We start from the raw sequence: 19,943 nt of genomic DNA, 5'->3' as shown, positions 1-19,943 counted from the left end.
AAAAAAAAAGTGAAAACTAAAAGCTAGAGTCCTATTTATGTGTAGACTGTGGTCTGATCAGGCTGATACGCTGCAGCAGTAAAAATCACAACGGAATGCTGTAGATAAGGGGCTGTTTCGTCATCCACTAACAGCTGTGATTGCACTGTTAAACTGAAAAGAAGGTCTCAATTACCTTTTGAGCTTTGTGAATGCCTTCTGAAAGTCTCAGCATGTCATCTCATAGGTTTAAGTAGCTGATATTTCTCTGATGTCATGCCACATCAGGCTTTCAAATGTAGTCCAGTAGAATATGTAGTACAGTAAAATCCTTTTTACAGTGGGCTTGCAAATGCTTTAAACAGACAGCAAATTGGAAGGGCTAATAACCCTTCACACCCTGAGTTACGCAATCAAAGATTAATTTAGGTTGGGACTYCTGAAAGTCATTTAAACCAAGCTCCTGCTCAAAGCAGGGTTAACTAAAGTTAGGTTACTTTGTTCATGTTCACTGTTCATCCAAACCACTAAATATCTACATTTATGATAGATATTGGAGAGCATTCACTCATGTTTGTGCTGCTCCAGTCAGATTCAGACAGATTAAGGGACTTCAAAGTTACTATTCATGGCATCAATGCTGTTTTTTTTACCTGCAGAATTTAGTCATAAAGACAGCCTTGACAATTATCATCAAATGTCCATGATTTACTCTACCAGTTTTACTTTACTTACATTTGAAYAGCATATGCTCAGATACATAAACCTATGAAAGTTATCTTAAAGATTTGGGAAATGAAACAAAAACAAACACAGAGATGCATCTCTAAAAATGCTTTTGCTTGAAAATATATGTTATAAATTCTTGATCTTTAAATKGTTTTGAGTTTTCTTTCAATTTCTAAAATATCACTAAAAAGCTATTATAAACTACAGAGAAATCTCATAGAATATAGTTTCAGTATTTATGATTTAAAATGCCCTCAGATTATTTTCTTCTATACTAAATATATCTCTCCTGTATTTATACTAATGCAGACAGGAAAATACTATAGTCTTTTCAAAAGTACAGTCTGTAAACCATACATCTTAAGACATKAAATATATTGCACAATTCCGTGCTTGAAGAGGAGATTTCTCCTCTCTTATGCAAAGCCTAAAATTTAACTTTTACCAAGAAACACAGGACATATACTGGGTGTATCTATCTAAAAAGCATGTTATGTGATGCATCAAAAAATACTTAACAAGTGTCCATTAATTCATTCACTGTATTTGAACACATGTAAGGTATTGTTTTTTCCATAGATTCCAACCCAAACAAGTTGAGTAGCTATGACAGTATGAACAAGAGGGAGCTCCACTGGTTACATTGAATGAGATGAGGCAAGCCAAAAGCATTCTAGTTCAACACAGAATTGAGGTGGAGAGGAGTGAAAAATAAAAAAAACAACAACCAACAAACCAACAAACAAAAAAAAARSMAAAAAAAAGCTTTAATAGGTTTTTCAGTTACAGTATCTCAAATTAAAGGAATTTGAAGCAATACAAATTCCTAGAGTAACTGAAATATTTACCTATATAGCAAGACAAGTTTTAAATCTGACTTTTACATGTAATCAAATATGAAAATGAAGAAACATGATCTGTGAAAAACCTAACTTAAAATATATTACAGAATAAAACAATTCAAGACAGTTTCATGAATTTGGCTAAAGTAATCTGTATTTGGCTCATGTCCATCATTATATTAAAGTTAGATACAATAAACAATAAAATTTGAAAACTCATCTTGTTCTTTCTATTGTACTCTACTCTAAATAATGTCCAGCAGACTTCAGAAGACACTTAATACACACAAAGATCTGGAAACTTCATCTCATAGACTGGAACAGAATGGTAATGAGCATGTCCAGCAGTAATGGTCATCGTTCCTGAGGGGCTAGGCGGAGGACTGTGTGAGAAGCACAACCAATATACAGATTTTATAGTTATATAGATTGCTTTGTTGTAACTTTACACACTAATAGCAAAGAAACAAGAGTAAACTACCCCCCCCCATATATACATCAACAGTATACCATAAAATAATAAAATACCTACAGCATTTTATCTTAGTCCTGAAATTCTAATGAAATTATCATGCCCCAAGGATTTTTTGTATTTTTTTCTGTATCATCAATTTCTAATGTTACAGAACTATCCAAATGCATCTTATTGCTAATAAATATTATTTATCTTACATAATGATGTGCACCACTCTCTGTAACAACACCATGTTCTCCTTTGGGTCCTTAATACCTAATTACTTTCTCAACCAGATGCAGCAATGGGAAAACAACWGTATCCTGCCATACTACTGATAGACACAGAGATACTGCAAGACATGATAACTTGGCTTCTGGATATTCTCCATTATCCATCACCAGAAAGATTCAAAATACTAAGAAAATCAAAGTGATGAAAAGTACTCTTTTTAAGCATCCTGGTTTTGGCTGGCTGGGATAGAGTTAATTTTTTTTTTTGCTATGTTTTTTGATTTGTGCTGGAAACAGAGTTGGTAACACAGGGATGCCCTGTTAATGCTGAGCAGAGCTTACAGAGAATCAAGGGCTTTTCTGCTCCTCACACTGCTATGCCAGTGTGTAGGCTGGAGATAGGCAACAAACTGGGAGGGGACAGATGGACAGGTGACTTCAACTGACCCAGGGGATAGCCCATTTCATGCGGWGTCATGCTCACCAGTAAAAGCTTTAAGGAAAGAAGCAGGAAAGAAGGGAYATTCAGAGTGATGGCATTTGCCTTCCCCAAGAGCCTTCCTTTCCTGGAGATGATGCTGAACACCTGTYTGCCCATGGGAAGTGAATGAATTTCTTATTTTGCTTTGCTAGCATGTGTGATTTTTGCTTTACCTATTAAAGTGTTCTTATATCAACCAATGGGTTTTCTCACTTTTACCCTTTCAACTCTCTTCCTTATACCACTGAAGAGGGCTAAGTCAGTGGCTATGTGAGGCTGAAATGCTTATCAGGGTTAAAGCAAAGCATCCAGTAAAGGCAACTATTTTCTCCTTACTACATGTGTTAGAGAATACTACAACATAACCATCTGAAAATAGCCACAATTGATTTATAAATAATTTTTCAATCATGATATTCTTCTTGCATAAAGCCTTACCGGATGGTGAGTTCCAGTATCTGTGCCAGTCTATCATGAAGCAAGTTTGCCTAGGGAGAAAAAAAAAAAAAAAAGAAAATTGAATTATTAACTCCTATTGATATTGTGGAAGTGCCAGGCCACACTCAAGTGAATTCCACATTGCCACATCCAAATCTAGGCCACACCTCTTCTCAATTTCTTTTCTCACTGCTGTAAGGATTCTGAGCCTTAAAGATGCATTTGAGACTGAGCAAGCCTGTCCTTGTGTGCCAGGAATTATATAGCAAATTCTGTTGCTGCAGACAGGAGCTCTGTTTAACAAACCTGAAATACATTTAGTTATCCAAAATATAGATCGGATTAAATATTGCTCCAATTATTCCAGAATGAAATATGATGGACTGTGAACCTGGATTTCAAAGACAGCAAAGAAAACATTACAGTGAAGAATGTACGAGATACCCATTCCTTTCCAAATGGYTTAGGAACCATCAAAAGCAGACTTTAAATTATTGGAATCTCCCAAATTGATAACAGAGCAGATGAAAAAAACCCTGAACTTCYGAATAAGTAACAGCAGCAGTGACATGACAATTTAAATCACCTTCAGTCAGCACATGTCCATTAATGCCCAAACTGATACCTTCAGTGATCTATAACATTTTGCAGAAACTCACTTTGGTTTCACATTGAGCTGCAATTTCTTCAAATGGTGCTTTTTGGAACTTTTCAATCACAAGACGCCKTTTTTCCTTTTCCTGTTCTTCAAGTCCATTGTTATCTTAAAAGAATAATAGAAAAAAAAATAAAAAACTAATGGCAATCTTTGCCTATCAAATATAAGTGATATCAAATGTGTACTGCAGAAGTGATCAAGGATTGTGCTTGAAGTGATGCAACCATTCTCAAGTGACCTGTTCTCTGGCATTGTTCCTAAAGCAAAATGYAGTTAAAATTTTAGGGACATGATTTGAGGATCCAATTTTGCCCCATTCTTACTATGCCTTTAATTATGTACACCCAGGCTCCCGTCTGCCTTATTGCCTGAACTTCTCACTTACTGCACATAGGTTCAACTTCAGGAGAAAACAAACAAGTTCCTCCCTTCCACCAGCATGCTCACAGGTGGCCAGAGTTTCCTATCAGAATTTGGGAAAAGCCATTTCAWCCTCCATAGGCTGACTGAACCTACAAGCAGTTGGAATTTTCCAGTATCTAATGAATTTATGCATATCAGGGATTTGGTACACTTGGAAGACTGTCAGATTAAGTTGTTGTTTAGAATATTGTTTGTGTCTACTGTTTAAAACATCAATGYTCAATCCATATTTTAAACAGGATTTTGGTGGACTGGACAGCATTAATTAACAWTTAGTTATAGTAATATGAAATAAAAGAACTGGATAATTGTGTGTTCTCATAGCCAGGTCACTTGTCAGAAAAATGTTCTTTAAGGAMACCTGGCTTTCTTTCTGAAATCCACCATGTGTAATTTACAACCTWTTTTTTGAATGAATTGAAGATCTGAAAATCTTAATATATAAAAAATACTCAAGTTACTTCCTAAGTAACTCAATGTAACTTGAATATCTCACAGTTACAGCTTAGTTTATAGGGCAAATGTAACAGATGACAGGCATTTCCACATGCTTTTCATTCAGTCCCATTAATTGCAGAAAATGAATTCACTAATATTATCAAGATATAATTTCAGAGATTAAGAAATAAATAACTGGAGTTTAAAATAAATTTACTAGCTGAAAAGAAATAAAAGTAATATTTTCTTCTGGCCTCTCCTTTTTCTTCAGTAATTYCACAGTATGCTGCACAAACACAACTGTAATAAATCTTACCAATGGCTTTCTTCAAAGCTTCAAAGGTGATTTCTTCAGTATTATCAACCTAAGCACAAAGAAACAAAACCCCTTAATCATCATATATAACATATAAGCTTCTAAAAAATAAGGAATGTGATAAACACTGATGGCTGAAGCTGCCAGAACTATTCTGCCTTACACAGCTCTAATACCTTTATTTGCACTTTCAGTGACAGGAGGGGGATCACTAATTCACATTTTTAAGCTACTGAAATTACTGAGGAAATTTTTATCCAGTGAGATAAAGGAAAACTTTCTAATTCTAGTCAAGATGCTTTATGGCAACAATACTTTAAAAACAGATTTGAATTTTGGCAGAACAGTCCTATAGGTCAGGGATACACTGCAGCGTTTTTATATTGTAAAATCTCAGTAGTGGTTCTTAGACATCTGTTGCCAGTAACATCAAATACTTCCTGAGACTTGCTGAGTTACCAGCAATGTGATGCTAAAATAAGAGATGACAGTGGAGGGCAGAGTGGAAAATGGTTACTGCTTTAGGCTAACTTTGTACCATTATGGCTCCAAATAATTTGGTGCTTACGTCATCAACACTGGAGTTAAAGGGCTCTTCATGACAAGCTATGTCTGATGCASTGAGAAAATGTGTTTATCTAATGATATGAATATCCATTTGCTGCTGCAGAAATACATCACCAGGAATGGCTTGGTGCTGCAAAATTACCAAAGTGCTTCCATTGGTTTTACACCTAGTTTCTATACCAGTAAATATAGTTACAGTAAAATCATTGTCATGCTATTAGGGGAGAATGTTTAGATGGCAGAACAATGTTCACCTGAACATAGTTCCTTGGCTTGAACTTTCCCACTTCAATCCTTCCAACATTAAAATAGGCAGCACTTTTYGTTTTCCTGATAAACATTAATTGTTTAGAATGGTCTAGTATGATTTAAAATAAGAGATCTGTAAGGTGATAAAAAGTTCCTTTGTCCTGATCAGAAGATTCTAAATCCTTTCAATTTCTTAATTCATTGGCTGTAAAGGCATAAGCTAGCAGAAGTAGTTGTTCCCTTTTAACATGAGTATTATTTAATGAGCTGCAGCTGTAAATTATACTTTTCTAACAGGTTTTACTGTATTAGCATGTATTCTCTACCTCTGAATAAATAAAGATTAATAAATAAACAGTGAAAGTGTAACTTTTTTTGTCAAATATTTGTGGATATGGCTACAGATCAAGGGTATTCAGGTTCTGAAATCACCTTTTTTACAATTCAATTTGGTAAACATTACATGTTTATGGCTGCCTTTCAAAGTCATAGTTAACATCCACAGTAGTTGCTGATTTTACCCAGCATTATACTTTGTTATTAAGATCACAGAAGCATTGTCTTTTACAAGTGCTTTCATTTTATAAATGGGGATAACCCTGGAACAACCCACCTTCCTAAAGAGGATTCACTAACAGAATTGGCACCACAAAAAACTGAGTCCACTGACAGTATAATTTCTATTGTATACAATAATAGCTATTTTATGGATAAACAGTCTTCTATCTTAATGCATACATCATTCATCCTAAAACTTCCATTACTTAAGTAGGTAATCCCCACAGTTATAAAGCTTTATTTTCCTTTTTTCCAGTTTAGTTTTGCTGACTGTTGTGGACTGCTACACTTACCAATTTAYACAGCAAGAAAAACAGATTTCATATATAGGTATGAAGGTGCAGTCAGCTAAATAGAAAATAGTTTTCTTCTTTGTTTTGTAAACAAACATCACAAAGCCAGTAAAGAAGAAATACTTTGCTTCCTTTGTTTCTGATTAATGCAATTCTTGTTTTTAAGAGATAAAAASTAATTCATTATCCAAGACATTGGACCACATTAAACTGAGAACCCATAAAAAAGATTTTATCTACGACCACTACATCCACTTCAAACAGGTCTATGTGTCAACGCTTGACACAACATAGCATAATTCGAAATTTGAAATGGAAACTTCTCTCATCTAATTCTACTTTCAAGAGAGTTGTTCAATCACATGCGACCACATATAATGCATGATTTTAAAAAAGAATATTAATGTCAAACAGCCCCAATCCTATGAGGAGCATTTACTTGCTTCAGAAAGCTGGAGATCCATCTCACTAATTTAACCTTTTTATTCTTTCTCCTAAACTTTTATCTGTATCCTTGCTAAAGCACAAAAGCAAGAAGTGAACACTAAAGATTATCTGAGATATCATCAGCACACAGCAGAAAGAAATAGTAATAGCTACAACAATAATAATAATAGTAGTAGTAGTAGTAATAGTAAGAATTCAAAACACATCACTTCAGTCTAAACTTGCTCCTTTGTTACAGCTAATGCTGAATTTTTAACTAACACTCAGCTTGACTCAGTCCACATATTTGGCTTCATGCCTCTAGGCAGTTTGTGCTTGAAGATGCCAAGAAGTAGGAATTATCTGTACCTCATCTGAGGTACAAATAGATCCATTTCAACAGCTAATCTCCMTTGCAGCCAGCAGAAATATAGTTAATAAAAATCAGCAGAACCTTGAAAAAGGTTCAGTAGAAAATTATTTTAAGAAATACTTCAAATGAAGTGTCAAACGATGGGAGATAATTTTAATTATAATGCAGTCTTCCGAAGGGATAATTAGCATCAGCTCCTGTACCCTACATATGAACTTTTTGTTGCTACTTTATCATTTCCTTTACTTTTAAGAGCTGCATGCTTGTCCTGGTCCTTGGTTAAACTCTTCTGGAGGGGAACAGTGACACTGGTGCACGTATACTGCCTAGCCTTTACCTGTCCCACTCAGAGACAGCAGGTCTCCCATTAGTTTGTAACTCTCTAGTCTTGCATCTCTCAGCCCCAGGCTGATGAACAAGCCTCTCAAACACTTTAAATGATACAGGGGTACAGATGCTGAAATTTACTGTAYCCCTCAAAAGGCAAAGAAAACATTTTAGAATACTTATTTATAAAATATGAGTTGTTCAACATGTAAATAAATGTATTGMCACCCATATTCTGCATTATTTTCTGTAAAAACTAGAGTGACAAAATACTCTTTTATACAATAAGATCAGCTCRGTGTCTTTGACAACACATTTCTGCAAACACATAACTTGAAAAATTCAACTCCCCAAAGAATTTAACATTGCCAGAATAATCAGATATTCAACTTCCTGGGAAAACTTCACTTGCATTCCCCACTCCCTCCACTCATGATACTGCTTTAAAATAACCTGTGATTTTCATACCTTATCCTCTGYGTTGTTGCCAGACAGAATATCCACCTGAATAGACACTGTGTCCACAACACTCTTCCTCCTGGAGAGTCTGTCCTCATCTAGCACAAAAACAAATTATCTCACTTTTTGCATAACACACTTGAAACATGATCAGTCAAATTTCTACCCATCAGATGCAGATTTGTTTCCATATGCCTGTTTAACCCAAGATCATCTATTTTATAATTTGAATTGTTGTGAAAAATGATCAGTTACTGTTCTAAATTATTAAAGATGAAGAAAAACAACCTTTTTATAGTTCTTTCCCCCTCCCATTCCAAATATTTTCAACTTTCCCTTGAAAGTCCAGAATTTTAAAAATTGAGATGAGATCTTACTCACATGCATAATAAATAASAGCACATCATGACATGTAGCTGTAAAATCCTTTATAAAAGCGAACTTATTTTTTTAATTGTGAAATTGAAATCCTAAGGCTTTAACTTTAGGATATTCTGAAACTGAAAAGGGCTTCTTGMAGGATGATTCACTGACAGAAGAAACAAAGATATTTCTGAATGGAAATGAACAACAATCCTTCCTTATTCTTGTTGCTACAAGTACCATATTCAGCGAGTCTAAAAATCTACTGGGTGAAAAAATTCTCTCTATTTCTCACTTCTTACAAATATTTTAGCAGGTCCAGCTGGCCTAAAAAGTTGTCAGAATAAGACCAACTGTGCTGATACTAAAAGAAGMACAAAAATTTAATTAATGCATAAGGAAATTATGAGTAAAGGATCCATCAGTTGATGGAATTTCCTTCTGTGACTGCAGTCCTGAGACCATGCACCAGTAGTGTTTTCTCATTTTTAACATTAATATATTAACATAAGATTTTAATTAACAGTAAAAAAAGATTTTAAGACTTGTCACGAGGATCCTCTGACAAACAGAGACTTGAGAGGCCTGACTTTTGTGTGTCTCATTTACAAAGCCATGAATTACAATGTCACATTTCAGATTTTAGCCAAGATCAAGCTATTTGTACCTGGCTATTATTTGATGACTTGCACTGCACAGATAGAAGGACCTACAGGCACTTGAAAACAGTAAAAAAAGGAGGACTGTAAAACTCYCCCATGACAAGGTAATTTATGCATTTTCTTCTGCAACCTTTGTTTAAACCACTTCCAGCAAAACAAAGTGTTTTTGCASTGCAAATATTGAGCATGAGCAAACASAATTCATTCCAGCAGAGTTGAACATGCTCAGCTTTTAAAAATCCAGAAATAACTTTCAGAAGTYGCATAAATGAAATGTCATTTTAAGATCAAGAGGCAGTAAAAGAAGATTAGTGAAAAACACCTGAATTCTACTAATATTTGCCAAGTTCTTTAGAGACCCTGAGCATCTGAAGTGGCATTCTGAAGGATTTACTGAATTTTTAATCCCTGACGGCTCACTGGTAACATGACCCAATACATTCCAAATCTGAGGAAAGCACCTCAGTTCCCAAGAGAAAACACCTACAAAACCATATCTCTGCTGCCATCTTGCTGCTCTCTYTATAACTGACACAAAACCACCAGAAGATACATTTTAGGGACTCCTTTGGATAGAATTAATTTTTGTAATGGATGCCTCACTATACTTGCCTATGAAAAATGCTGATTTGTCTCTAATTTCAATACATTTAGCAGGTAAAAAAATTGTGAAAATTGACATTTTTTCTTTTGTAAGGTACAATGTTCATCCACACATATGAAAGAGCCCAGGGGCACAGGGACAGTGGTGGAGGCTTAACACCTATTGTCCCAGCCCCTGCCAAGACTGTCCCAGGAGCCTTGGCCCCACTGCCTAGGGACAATGGCAGCAGCTCTCCATTSATCAAGCAGGATCCATCACTTTTGACAAGGGACAATGGGTTTAAACTAAAAGAGGGTAAATTTAGATAGGCATTGAGAGAAATTCTTGACTGTGAGCGTGGTGAGGCACTGGCACAGRTCGCYCAGAGAAKCTGTGGATGCCCCTGCCTGTCAGTGTTCAAGGCCAGGATAGATGGGGCTTTGAGCAACCTGGTCTGSGGGAAGGTGTCCCTGCCTAYGGCAGGGGTCTTGGAAGTAGAAGACCTTTAAAATTCCTCTTTTCCTTGGTGAGGGACTCTATTCTTTGTGCAGTCCTTAGCCTGAATGGTCAGTGACTATGAGGAATCATTATTCTTTGAACAACTGGTGCTTCTTCCAAYGTTCTGCAAGTTTTTGCAGTGTCACTCAAAGAAGTAATTAGTCAAAAATAATCACAAAAATAATACCTATGGCTCTAGTATCTGCTCAGGAAAACAAAACAGATGACACTATCATATTGTAGAGTACCAAATCATGGATAAACACAACAGCAAACCCCACAGCAGCTAACATTGCTACAAGCATGTCAAGGAGAGAAACAAAAGAAAGTGTAAGGAAACACTAAGTCCACTAAGTACAACACAATTTCTGGCCTAAAGGTCTTTAGGCCTTCTAAAAGGACTTTTTGACTGCACATCCAGGGACACACCACAGGGAGGAGAGCAGGCTGAACCTACAGCTCATTTTTACCTTTCGACTTGTGTTTGCATTTATGAGGTTTTTTGCCTGATGGAAATAGAGTTGAATTAAATACATATATATGTGTATAGACAAAAAATGATTGCACCAAGCTTTCTCCCTCCCCCAAGTAAGAAAGAYAAAAATATATATAAATTTGCAGATATAAATGCCTTTCAAACTGTTAAGAAGTATCAACACATGAAACAAAGACAGGATGACAACATTATGTCTATAAGTCATTGCTAAGCATTATGTCACTGATATTTGGAAATAGTAGAAATAATTAGGATGAAATATTTACTGGCCTTTTGGGTTCAARCCTAGATTTCACATGAATATACAAAAATGGATCATTTTTTACTAAGATTAGGSATCTCTTTTGAAACACTACATTCTAGCATTATAATATTAACAGCAGAAATATTAATATAAACATTTCATTGCAGTAAAAAATGAAAAGCATAGGAATTCCAAAATATTCACTTGGTCCTGATTTAGTTAAACAAAAACCTTGGAAGCTCAGCTTTCCACAGAATCAGAGATTTAACTAATAATAGCAACAGTCAAGGAACAAGTTTTGGTTGCTGCTCTTTACAAAAAGATTAYAAAAACCCTCAAACTCATCTGATTCACATATGCTAAGATTTAGGATTAAATATGGCAATTTCTCATCACCTGCAGAGGCAGATAATCACACACTTGCAGCTAAACTCAATCTTGATGTCAGAACTTACGTCTCTTCCTGTGTAGGAATGCATTTTTAGCAAAGTATATAAGAAAACCATAGCAAGGTCATTTGGGTACAAATATATCTGAGTTTCTAGARGAGGCTTAATATAAATTTCAAACCAGGCTGTCTTCCTCACTCTGTTTTCATTCACTCAAAGCCTGTAATGTTTCCTCACTTGCTGCCTACCTCTTCTGCCAATACTAAATTGTAACATTATTTGGTTTTTTAGATGTCAGAGGAAATTAAGTCATAAGAAATAAGGAACACTATCATTTTTAGAAGAAGGCAACCAGCAACTGAAGACAGACACTGTGGCTGTGTTGGAACATATCACTTGTGTGCCTGCTTGCGTTTGAGGTAAAACCACACCTGCTGTCTGGACAATTCGATTCCTCCCACAACAACTATCCAAAAGAGGTATTCAAGAGCAAGCAGCAATGTCCCTGAATCAAACTGCAACAGCAACACATCCGGCATTCACTGTCTGTGTGCTTTGGTTCTTTCGATGTGTGAGCTAGAGAACATGGAAATCACATTTTTCTGCTAGGTGATTTTAAATGGTCATGCTTTGGGCTGAGTGTCCCCATGTCTATTACAATAGCAACCAGTTATATACAGCCACAAAACACACATGGTTAAGAAAACAAATTCTTCAATCAATTTTTTTCAATTTTTATACTGCAAGTTGCTCAACTGGCTGTTTAAGATATACTAAAAGCCAAAAAAATACAATCCTAGCTAGTCCTTCACACATTATTCACACAGCCTGTGCAGCACAAGCTCCCACAAACCTTCCTCAGGCTTTACTTAAAATTACTTTATTRTATTTATTACTGTATTATATTTATAAATACTTTATTTCCCCTGTTACCTGACACTACGCTTGGATAGGTATCTGACRGAGAAAAATATCCCATTCTTGCTTAAGTCAACATCTGCTCACTGAGAATTTAACTAAGGCAAATAAATCAGAACAAGACCATATGGCAAAAGGATGGAATATCTTTCACTCAATGTTTACATGACAAAGATAAAGTAAGCTGACTTGTATATTCCTTCCTCATTTTTAAGATCAAGTTAGCACAGGTATTCTTTTGAATGCAAAGACTTCATTAAAAAGAGTCAAAGTGGGTTCTTAGGTCTTTCTGCSTCATTTCCTTTATTTAAGGAAAAACTTGAAAGGACTAATAGCTGAAACTTCTTAGGAATAATACAGTAACTAATGAGAAGGAAAAAAAAAATACATCTTGACAAAACAAAATGATCTGATTAGGTTCTGTTGCCAAGCAATCACATTACATTTCACTGGCACATAAAACATTAGGAAAACATTCTTAATAACTGRTACTAAGTGGTGTTGCTACTAATCATCACTTACCTGTTACCTGGGGCACATATGGAACTGACAATCTCTCCACATTGTATCCACTGCCTCCTAATGATTCTGTAATCTTGTTCGTCAGGAAAAACAAATCTGTTTCATCCTTCTCTAAGGATTTTGGAAGACTGTCAAAATACATATTTGAAGTTATTGTCTACCAGTAGGTATTTGTTGGCTAAGTAAGATATTTTTCCAATGYCTGTGAGCAACCAAAAAAGGTCAATGGTAATTATTAGATGGAATAAAGCTTGGTCAATTTTTTAGGAATGAATACACACTTAAAACTCCTAATCCACTGAAAACTGCTGCAGTATTTTAGATTACTTTAATACTTCTTGTTTATCTGAAACATGCTCTTCACCTGTTCTGCAACATCTTGAGAGAATATAAGCTCTGTTAAATAAAAAAAAAAAACAAAAACCTGCACAGCAACACTAATACTAATACTGGTAGTAATTGATTAATTAATAGTAWTATTTGTCATATGCCAGCAGTGTGCCCTTGTGGCAAAAAAGACTGAGGATATCCTGGGCTGCATCAGGAGAAGCACTGCCAGCCAGTTGAGGGAGCAGATCCTTCCCCTTTCCTCAGCTCTAGTAAGGCAACACCTGGAGTGCTGAGTCAGGAGCTGGGCTTGCCAGGACATGGACTTTAACATYAGAGAGACCACCAAAGGGTCACTAAGGTGGATTAAGGGACTGGAGCATCTCTCCAATGAAGACTGAGAGAGCTGGGACAGYTCAGCACAGGGAGAATAAGGTGGATCTTATCAATGTGTACAACCCATTAAGGGAGGGTGGAAAGGCCTCAGAGCCAGACACCTTCCAGTGCTGCTCAGGGACACAACTTGAGGCAATGGGCACAAATTGACACACAGAAGGTTCTGGCTGAACATTAGGAAACACTTCTTTATGTGAAGGTGACCAAGCACTGGCACAGGCGACCCAGAGAGGTTGTGGAGTCTCCATCCTTGGGGATATTTCAAAGCCATCTGGCTGTGGTCTGGCACAGTCTGCTCCAGGCAACCCTGCTGAAGCAGGAGGCTTGGACCAGATGATCTCCAGAGATCCCTTCCACCCTCATCCATKCTGTGATTCAGTGAAAATTTGTTTTGCTTTAGCACACTGAGCATCCTATTAAGCATAAATGCCTCTGACTACAATAAAAAAGTCTGAAAGTCACTTTTTTTTTTCCCCTGTAAGTATACATGCCTTTAATGCTTGGGTTTCTTCTGCCKATCCAGAACAGAATAAAACCTCTGATTTTTTTTCACATATGTAGCATTTTTCAATGATGCATGATTTTTAATAGCAAAACAGGGACTTCACTGTCCACTAATTCCCATTTTGTATCTACTTACTCGCATTTGTCTTTGAATATTGTTTCTGGTAGAAAGTATGATGCTTCCACACTTCTGGTTTCAATGACCTAAAAAAAAAAAACCCAAGTCAAAACAAATGCAGTAGTTCCATAGTTGTTTTCTTCAGTGGCTGATCACCACTAATATCCATCTCAGCACAAATGAGACTTTTAGGATTTCATTTAACCAAAGAAAGAGACCGTGGCTCTCACCCTTTATATTAAAAATCTGGTTCTCCTGTTCTTGTGCATGTCAATACTGTTTTATTGAAGACAGTGGGACTGTAAAGTCTTATACCAGATGGGGATTTGGCCCATTATATATGGCACAATAAGCAAAATAAAAATGCTGTACCTTGAGAGAAGACTATTCTGTCTATAATTGAAAGAGTCAGCAAGWAATGCCATGAGAGACAGAAGATCAAGAACAATGTCAGCGGACACAAATACGGGCGATTAACACCACGAGCAATTACTTGGCGTAAGTTATTCACTGATTTTACAGTAGATTGTGTACTGCTCTAATTGACTTGAATTATTGAATCATGTGTTACCTTGCTGACATGCTGACAAAAGGCAGGAACTGCAATCATCTGACTCAAGAAGTTTAGATACGCTGCAACCAATGCCAGGACACCACAACGATGAAACATTGGCAGATTATCCTCATTGATGATGGCCATGTCCTGAAATAGAAGAGGCAGCATTATGTTACCCAAAATTAACCGGCTGTCCTGAATATGTGAAAATCAAAATTATCATTGGTTACCAGCTGACATATGATGTTTACCTGCTATTACTTCACATTTGATATGTCTCATCTTAAAATTCTAGTCTTTTCACTGACTCCTGAATTAGGAATATATTCATCTGAAGTTAGAGAGCTTAAAAGATTCAACCATTACGAAGAGAAATAAATTTGCTCAACTCCAAATTGTTTCTCAGAAAGGAAAAACAGGTTAATGATTGATAGTCTCTTGTCCTTACCACCTGCTGATCACAACATTTTCTCAGGAAAATCAAAAACAGCAGTTTGGTAATAAAGATCACCTGTGTGAGTCACAGACACAGCACAAGAAAGGGAATTATTTAATGCAYATTAGCACTTCTCTGTTTATTCAGAATGCATAATTTTTGCCCTAGGAAAGCCCCTAATGTCATTTTCATCAAGTAAGGATTTGGTTCAGTGACAGATTTTAAAATTAAGGAYGCACAATGCATTTCAGAGGCTTCATAGCACAGCTGCACATTTGGGAATAAGGTTAATGACAGAGTGAACTGGGAATACAGGGCCTGATTTTATCCAATTTCCATGGCACATGCTGGTGTTACTTTTTTTTTAAAAGCTTTATTTCAATGCAGATAAACTTAGTAAGTTATATTGTTTCCCTGAGGACTGTATGTAAGTATGAGATAATGCTTGATACAATTTAGGGAATGTTAAGGAAAAAAGCCTCCTAAAGCAACTGACAGAATTTTACTTGAAGGTAAGATTAAATAGCCTGATTTGGTAACTATTCCCAACCAAWAAATACACAAAAGTTTTCATCCTGGGTGTGGACAGTGCATACATTTTATACAGAACACTGTCACAAAATCATAGGTTGAAAGAACACCTTGTCAATCTGCTAATGAGTAGCAGTGATTCTAAGGAAAGTTTCAACAAATTTCCACATCTGCTTTTCTTCCTGAACACATGCTATGAAGTTTGTCAAAAAACTGATTAGTTGAAGCTTCCCCATTAGTAACTGAGATGCACAAAATGCACTTCCTTAGTGGATCAATCAAGTTTAGACCAAATTATGGGATTTCTAATTTAAAGATCAATGTACAAAACACCCAAGTTCTTCACATCTCCAATTACAAATATAAAGTGTCAGTCAATGAACCCCACATAGAYTCATACCTGCAAGGCAATGGCTAATCGAATGAGGTCAATAACCACTTCCTCATTGGCCAGTTCAATTGTGATAAGAGCTAGAGAAGTAAACAGCAGTTCAAAGTTTTTTTGGACATTGTCTTCTTCTTTGCAGCCCAAGTAGATGTGTCTGTACAACTGCTGACCATGCTATAAAAGACATAAAAGGGAAAATGGATATTAAATAATAGAATAATATAGGTTAGGAAGGATTTTTGAAGGTCTTCTTATCCAGCTCTCTACTCCAAACAGGGCCAACGTTGATGCTAGATCAATTTAGATAAAGAATTGGAAAAAATTATTAAAAAGGGTAAAATAGATGTATACATATACATACACAAGCAAGTATATGATTAATCAAGTTTCTAAAAATAGCTTCTTTATAAACACAGCACTGCTCTATTTTATGCAGAAATGTACAGATAGGTAAGATGATACAGAGAACTGCATGATAACTGCACAGTGTCAGATGTTAGAATTCATTTCCTGTTGAAATATAAAAAATTGTCCATTTATCAAAAAGAGAAATAAAAAAGTAATCTTGAAACGTTCTCCAGAACATTCAAGTAACTGATGAACTTCAAGTGTTATCCTTGCAAAGACATTAAGTTTGTTCATTAGGCAAGCCCTCTTGAACAGCAAAACCAAGAAAAAATTCTGCTAGAAGGTATTTCAGGTGAGYAGGGCTCATTTATCAATGTGTGTAGGGAGGCTGCAGCTCCAGTGAAGAATACAAGTAATTTAATGAAACTCTCCACTTCAAAAGTGRCTTTCTTCTCCTCATAACACCATGCCTAACCAAATCTCTGTAAAGAAACTATTATCTCAATATGGAAAAAAACCCCACAAGCACAAGAAATGTAAAATAAGCAGCAGGTGCTTCATGCAACACACAACTCAGTACCACCCCAGCATTTTTAATCTGTATGTGGGGGTCACTTTGAGCTGACACAGTTAATTTTCAAGATCTAAAAACTGACTCTGTCTCTASAAGTACTAACTGAGCTCTAGGAGGAAGAAAAGCTTTTTTTAACCTCTCTTTTTCAAACAGGACATATTTACTTAAGAAATAATAAAGACTATGTTGGTCTTTTCATTACTTCTAAAATCAAATAGTTGCTCAAATACACACTGTATTTAGAAAAAGAGAGAAACAGATCTATTAGCAAAGCAAAGAAGCTACTTTGAAGTAAGCAAAGGTTAGCTGCTTAAAGACCCAGTATATTTGGAAAATAAAAGTAATGAATTTTTTTATCCCACTGATAAAGAATTGCACTTAAATAGGAAAACAAATGATTAACTGGATTTTCTCAATATATGTCTTTCTACTAGACCAGAAAATGCAAGAAGTTAAATATTTCCCTTCAAAGAAAGGATAGAAATAAACTGAGAMAGTGGTCTGAGAAGCAGAGTTTTGTGGTTATGTCTGGTTCCATTCCACCTGGGTACGATAYACAATTGCCTCAGAATCCTCCTATAATATCAAGTAAGCCTAAATGGTCGTACAGATCTTAATGGACTTCTGGAGATGCCTTATCCCTTTCCTTTGATTATGCAAAAAATCTGGGAAGAGCAGGCTGCTAACACGTACATCTACACCAAGTGAGTAACATTGCATTTATGACATATGTGCACCTGAAACAATATCACACAGATAATCAATGAATTACTTAATTTCATTTTTTAGCCTCTATCATCTTTTCTTGACCTGTGAAGGTCCTTGACCTTTCCTCTTCTGCCTTTGTCAGTTCAGTAGTAACAATTCAAATACTTAGCCTACAACTTTCATCTAGCAAAATCAGTAAATRCATCTTACCCAAACTGCTTTAAATCATATTAAATTAATGAACTRAAATTTAATTAATTTTTTTAAGCCACATTACTAATAATTGCCAATGTTGGAATATTTTAAAAAATTGTATTATTCTAGTTGTATATGTACTGGAAAGAATATTAACKGGACTAACTTAGAAAGAATATTTATCTTGCATGTTACTTGAATCTGTACAACTCTAGTTTGCATATTATTACATACGCAGCATTTTTGCCTATTTCAGTAATTCCTGGATTTTGTTTACAAACATACCTCCACAGATAAACTACAGTCAGGAATGACAGAGCACAGTAATAGATTTATGCATTTTTCCCACATAAAAACCAAGGTGCTTACTGTAAGTAATTTCACTGCWTGTAGGTATCATCTAAAAAACTCCTATTTTTCTTTAGAACCAAATATACTCAGCACTCATCTGGTACAAAGTCCTGTGAAAACCATCTTTTARGAAGATGGATTTTTCTTGCAAAGTGAACTTTCTTTGACACCTTTACCTAAAAAAAAGCCAACATAACACAGCTATAAAACGATTTCTAAATACAAAATTGTCTAAAAATACAGCAAAATAAAAGCCTCACAAGTAATAAACTACTACTGAGTAAAAATTAAATGCTGCTCAAGAATCTAACTACAGGAAGGTCTTTTCAGAATCATGGYTTACACATAGGCTGTTGTAATGTCATAAATATAAGGGTTTTAACTGAAGACATAAATTAAAATTTTATTGCATGGAATCATCTTCCAAGTATCTAGAGCACTTCAACACTGAAATCACTGTAATTTGATTACAATAATTTGAAACTGGTCTTTGTGACTTGTCGCAAAACCACAGCTGCAGAAGAAAAGCAAAACCACGGGTTCAGTTACTTTATCTTATTTCTAGATAGAAAACTGATGTTTCATTCTATTACCTTTTTCATGAAGCTTACATCTTGCCTTGAAATCTTGTCTCGTTTTATCTTTAGATCAGAAACATCTGGTATTATTCTACAAATGAAAGAAATATGTTGTTTTAGCAAAAAAACAAGAAGTTGGAAAGGAAGAGAATGTGAAATACAAGAACWATTCAAACAGATCTTGACCCAATTCCCATTTTAATTATACCCATGCTTAACAAYGATATTCAGATTTCAGTTGAAGAGGGAGAACCAGAAAGAGAATTATGACGATCACATATTTTTTATCTACATAYAGTAAGATATTCTGTCTTTCACAGCTAAACTAGCAGATATTTGTAATGGTCATTTAAGGTACTGTGCTCTGAGGCTTACCTGTAAAACACTTGCCATCAATAAATGACACTGAACACTGTGCATTTACCAAAACAGCACATTAGTAATTCATATTACCAAAAAAGTTTAAAAATCAACAATACTTTTCATTCACGTAATGAACTGGAATTTCAAGTAGGCCAAAAAATAAARAGCACTACCTTATCCCTCTGAGCTTGGCTCTGTTGTCATGTCGATCAATGAGGTTGTGCAGGATTTCCAGGACCAGCTGCCTCAGCTCAGAGTCTTCCATGAGGGAAGGAGACAGCAACGGGTCCAGAAAGGTGCCAGGAAGTGCATTACTTATTGTTGTGGCTTTGTATCCTGAAGTCACCTGTTCAGTGTTGGAAGCAAAATTAATGTGTGTCATTAYTGCATTATAAGAATTAATTGCAGCTGTCACTCACTTTTTAGTGAGATTGCTTTAGTAACTGCAGTGTGGAATCAAACTGAAGTACTGCATTAATTTTGAAAATTTCTGGCTTCAGTATGAATTTGGAAGGACTTAAGCACACATTTTCAAAAACTCCCTCATATTACACRCACTGTTCAGGATCCTTTCTTTACAAACACACCCAGATTACAAACATAAAGGTATAATTTATGATTTTTTTTTTTTTAATATGACCAAAAAGTTGCA

The 19,943-nt window shown here is 35.6% G+C and overlaps 1 protein-coding gene across 8 annotated transcripts in view; it reads right to left on the bottom strand.

The window, feature by feature from the left end:
- Nucleotides 1-6: 6 nt before the first annotated feature.
- EFR3A (EFR3 homolog A) overlaps nucleotides 7-19,943 on the bottom strand; it is a 75,216-nt gene continuing 55,279 nt past the window's right edge. For 6 of the 8 annotated variants that reach the window (XM_057382492.1, XM_057382493.1, XM_057382495.1 and 3 more), the window contains 11 exons: nucleotides 19,465-19,637; nucleotides 18,944-19,019; nucleotides 16,187-16,348; nucleotides 14,835-14,966; nucleotides 14,282-14,349; nucleotides 12,919-13,046; nucleotides 8,253-8,341; nucleotides 4,992-5,040; nucleotides 3,816-3,919; nucleotides 3,157-3,206; nucleotides 1,338-1,933 (listed from right to left, as the gene is read on the bottom strand). In XM_057382492.1, coding sequence (XP_057238475.1) covers nucleotides 1,828-1,933; nucleotides 3,157-3,206; nucleotides 3,816-3,919; nucleotides 4,992-5,040; nucleotides 8,253-8,341; nucleotides 12,919-13,046; nucleotides 14,282-14,349; nucleotides 14,835-14,966; nucleotides 16,187-16,348; nucleotides 18,944-19,019; nucleotides 19,465-19,637 — 1,137 coding nt within the window. In that variant the 3' untranslated portion in view covers nucleotides 1,338-1,827. Of the gene's footprint in view, nucleotides 154-1,337; nucleotides 1,934-3,156; nucleotides 3,207-3,815; nucleotides 3,920-4,991; nucleotides 5,041-8,252; nucleotides 8,342-12,918; nucleotides 13,047-14,281; nucleotides 14,350-14,834; nucleotides 14,967-16,186; nucleotides 16,349-18,943; nucleotides 19,020-19,464; nucleotides 19,638-19,943 lie in introns of those variants that run through there. The other 2 variants (XM_057382491.1, XM_057382496.1) reach the window with 2 other exon arrangements.

This window comes from Malurus melanocephalus, unplaced genomic scaffold (assembly GCF_030028575.1).
Source record: "Malurus melanocephalus ecotype Western Australia unplaced genomic scaffold, MMel_1.1 scaffold_570, whole genome shotgun sequence".
NCBI classification, from domain to species: domain Eukaryota; kingdom Metazoa; phylum Chordata; class Aves; order Passeriformes; family Maluridae; genus Malurus; species Malurus melanocephalus.
This window is presented reverse-complemented; position numbering and strand designations above follow the sequence as displayed.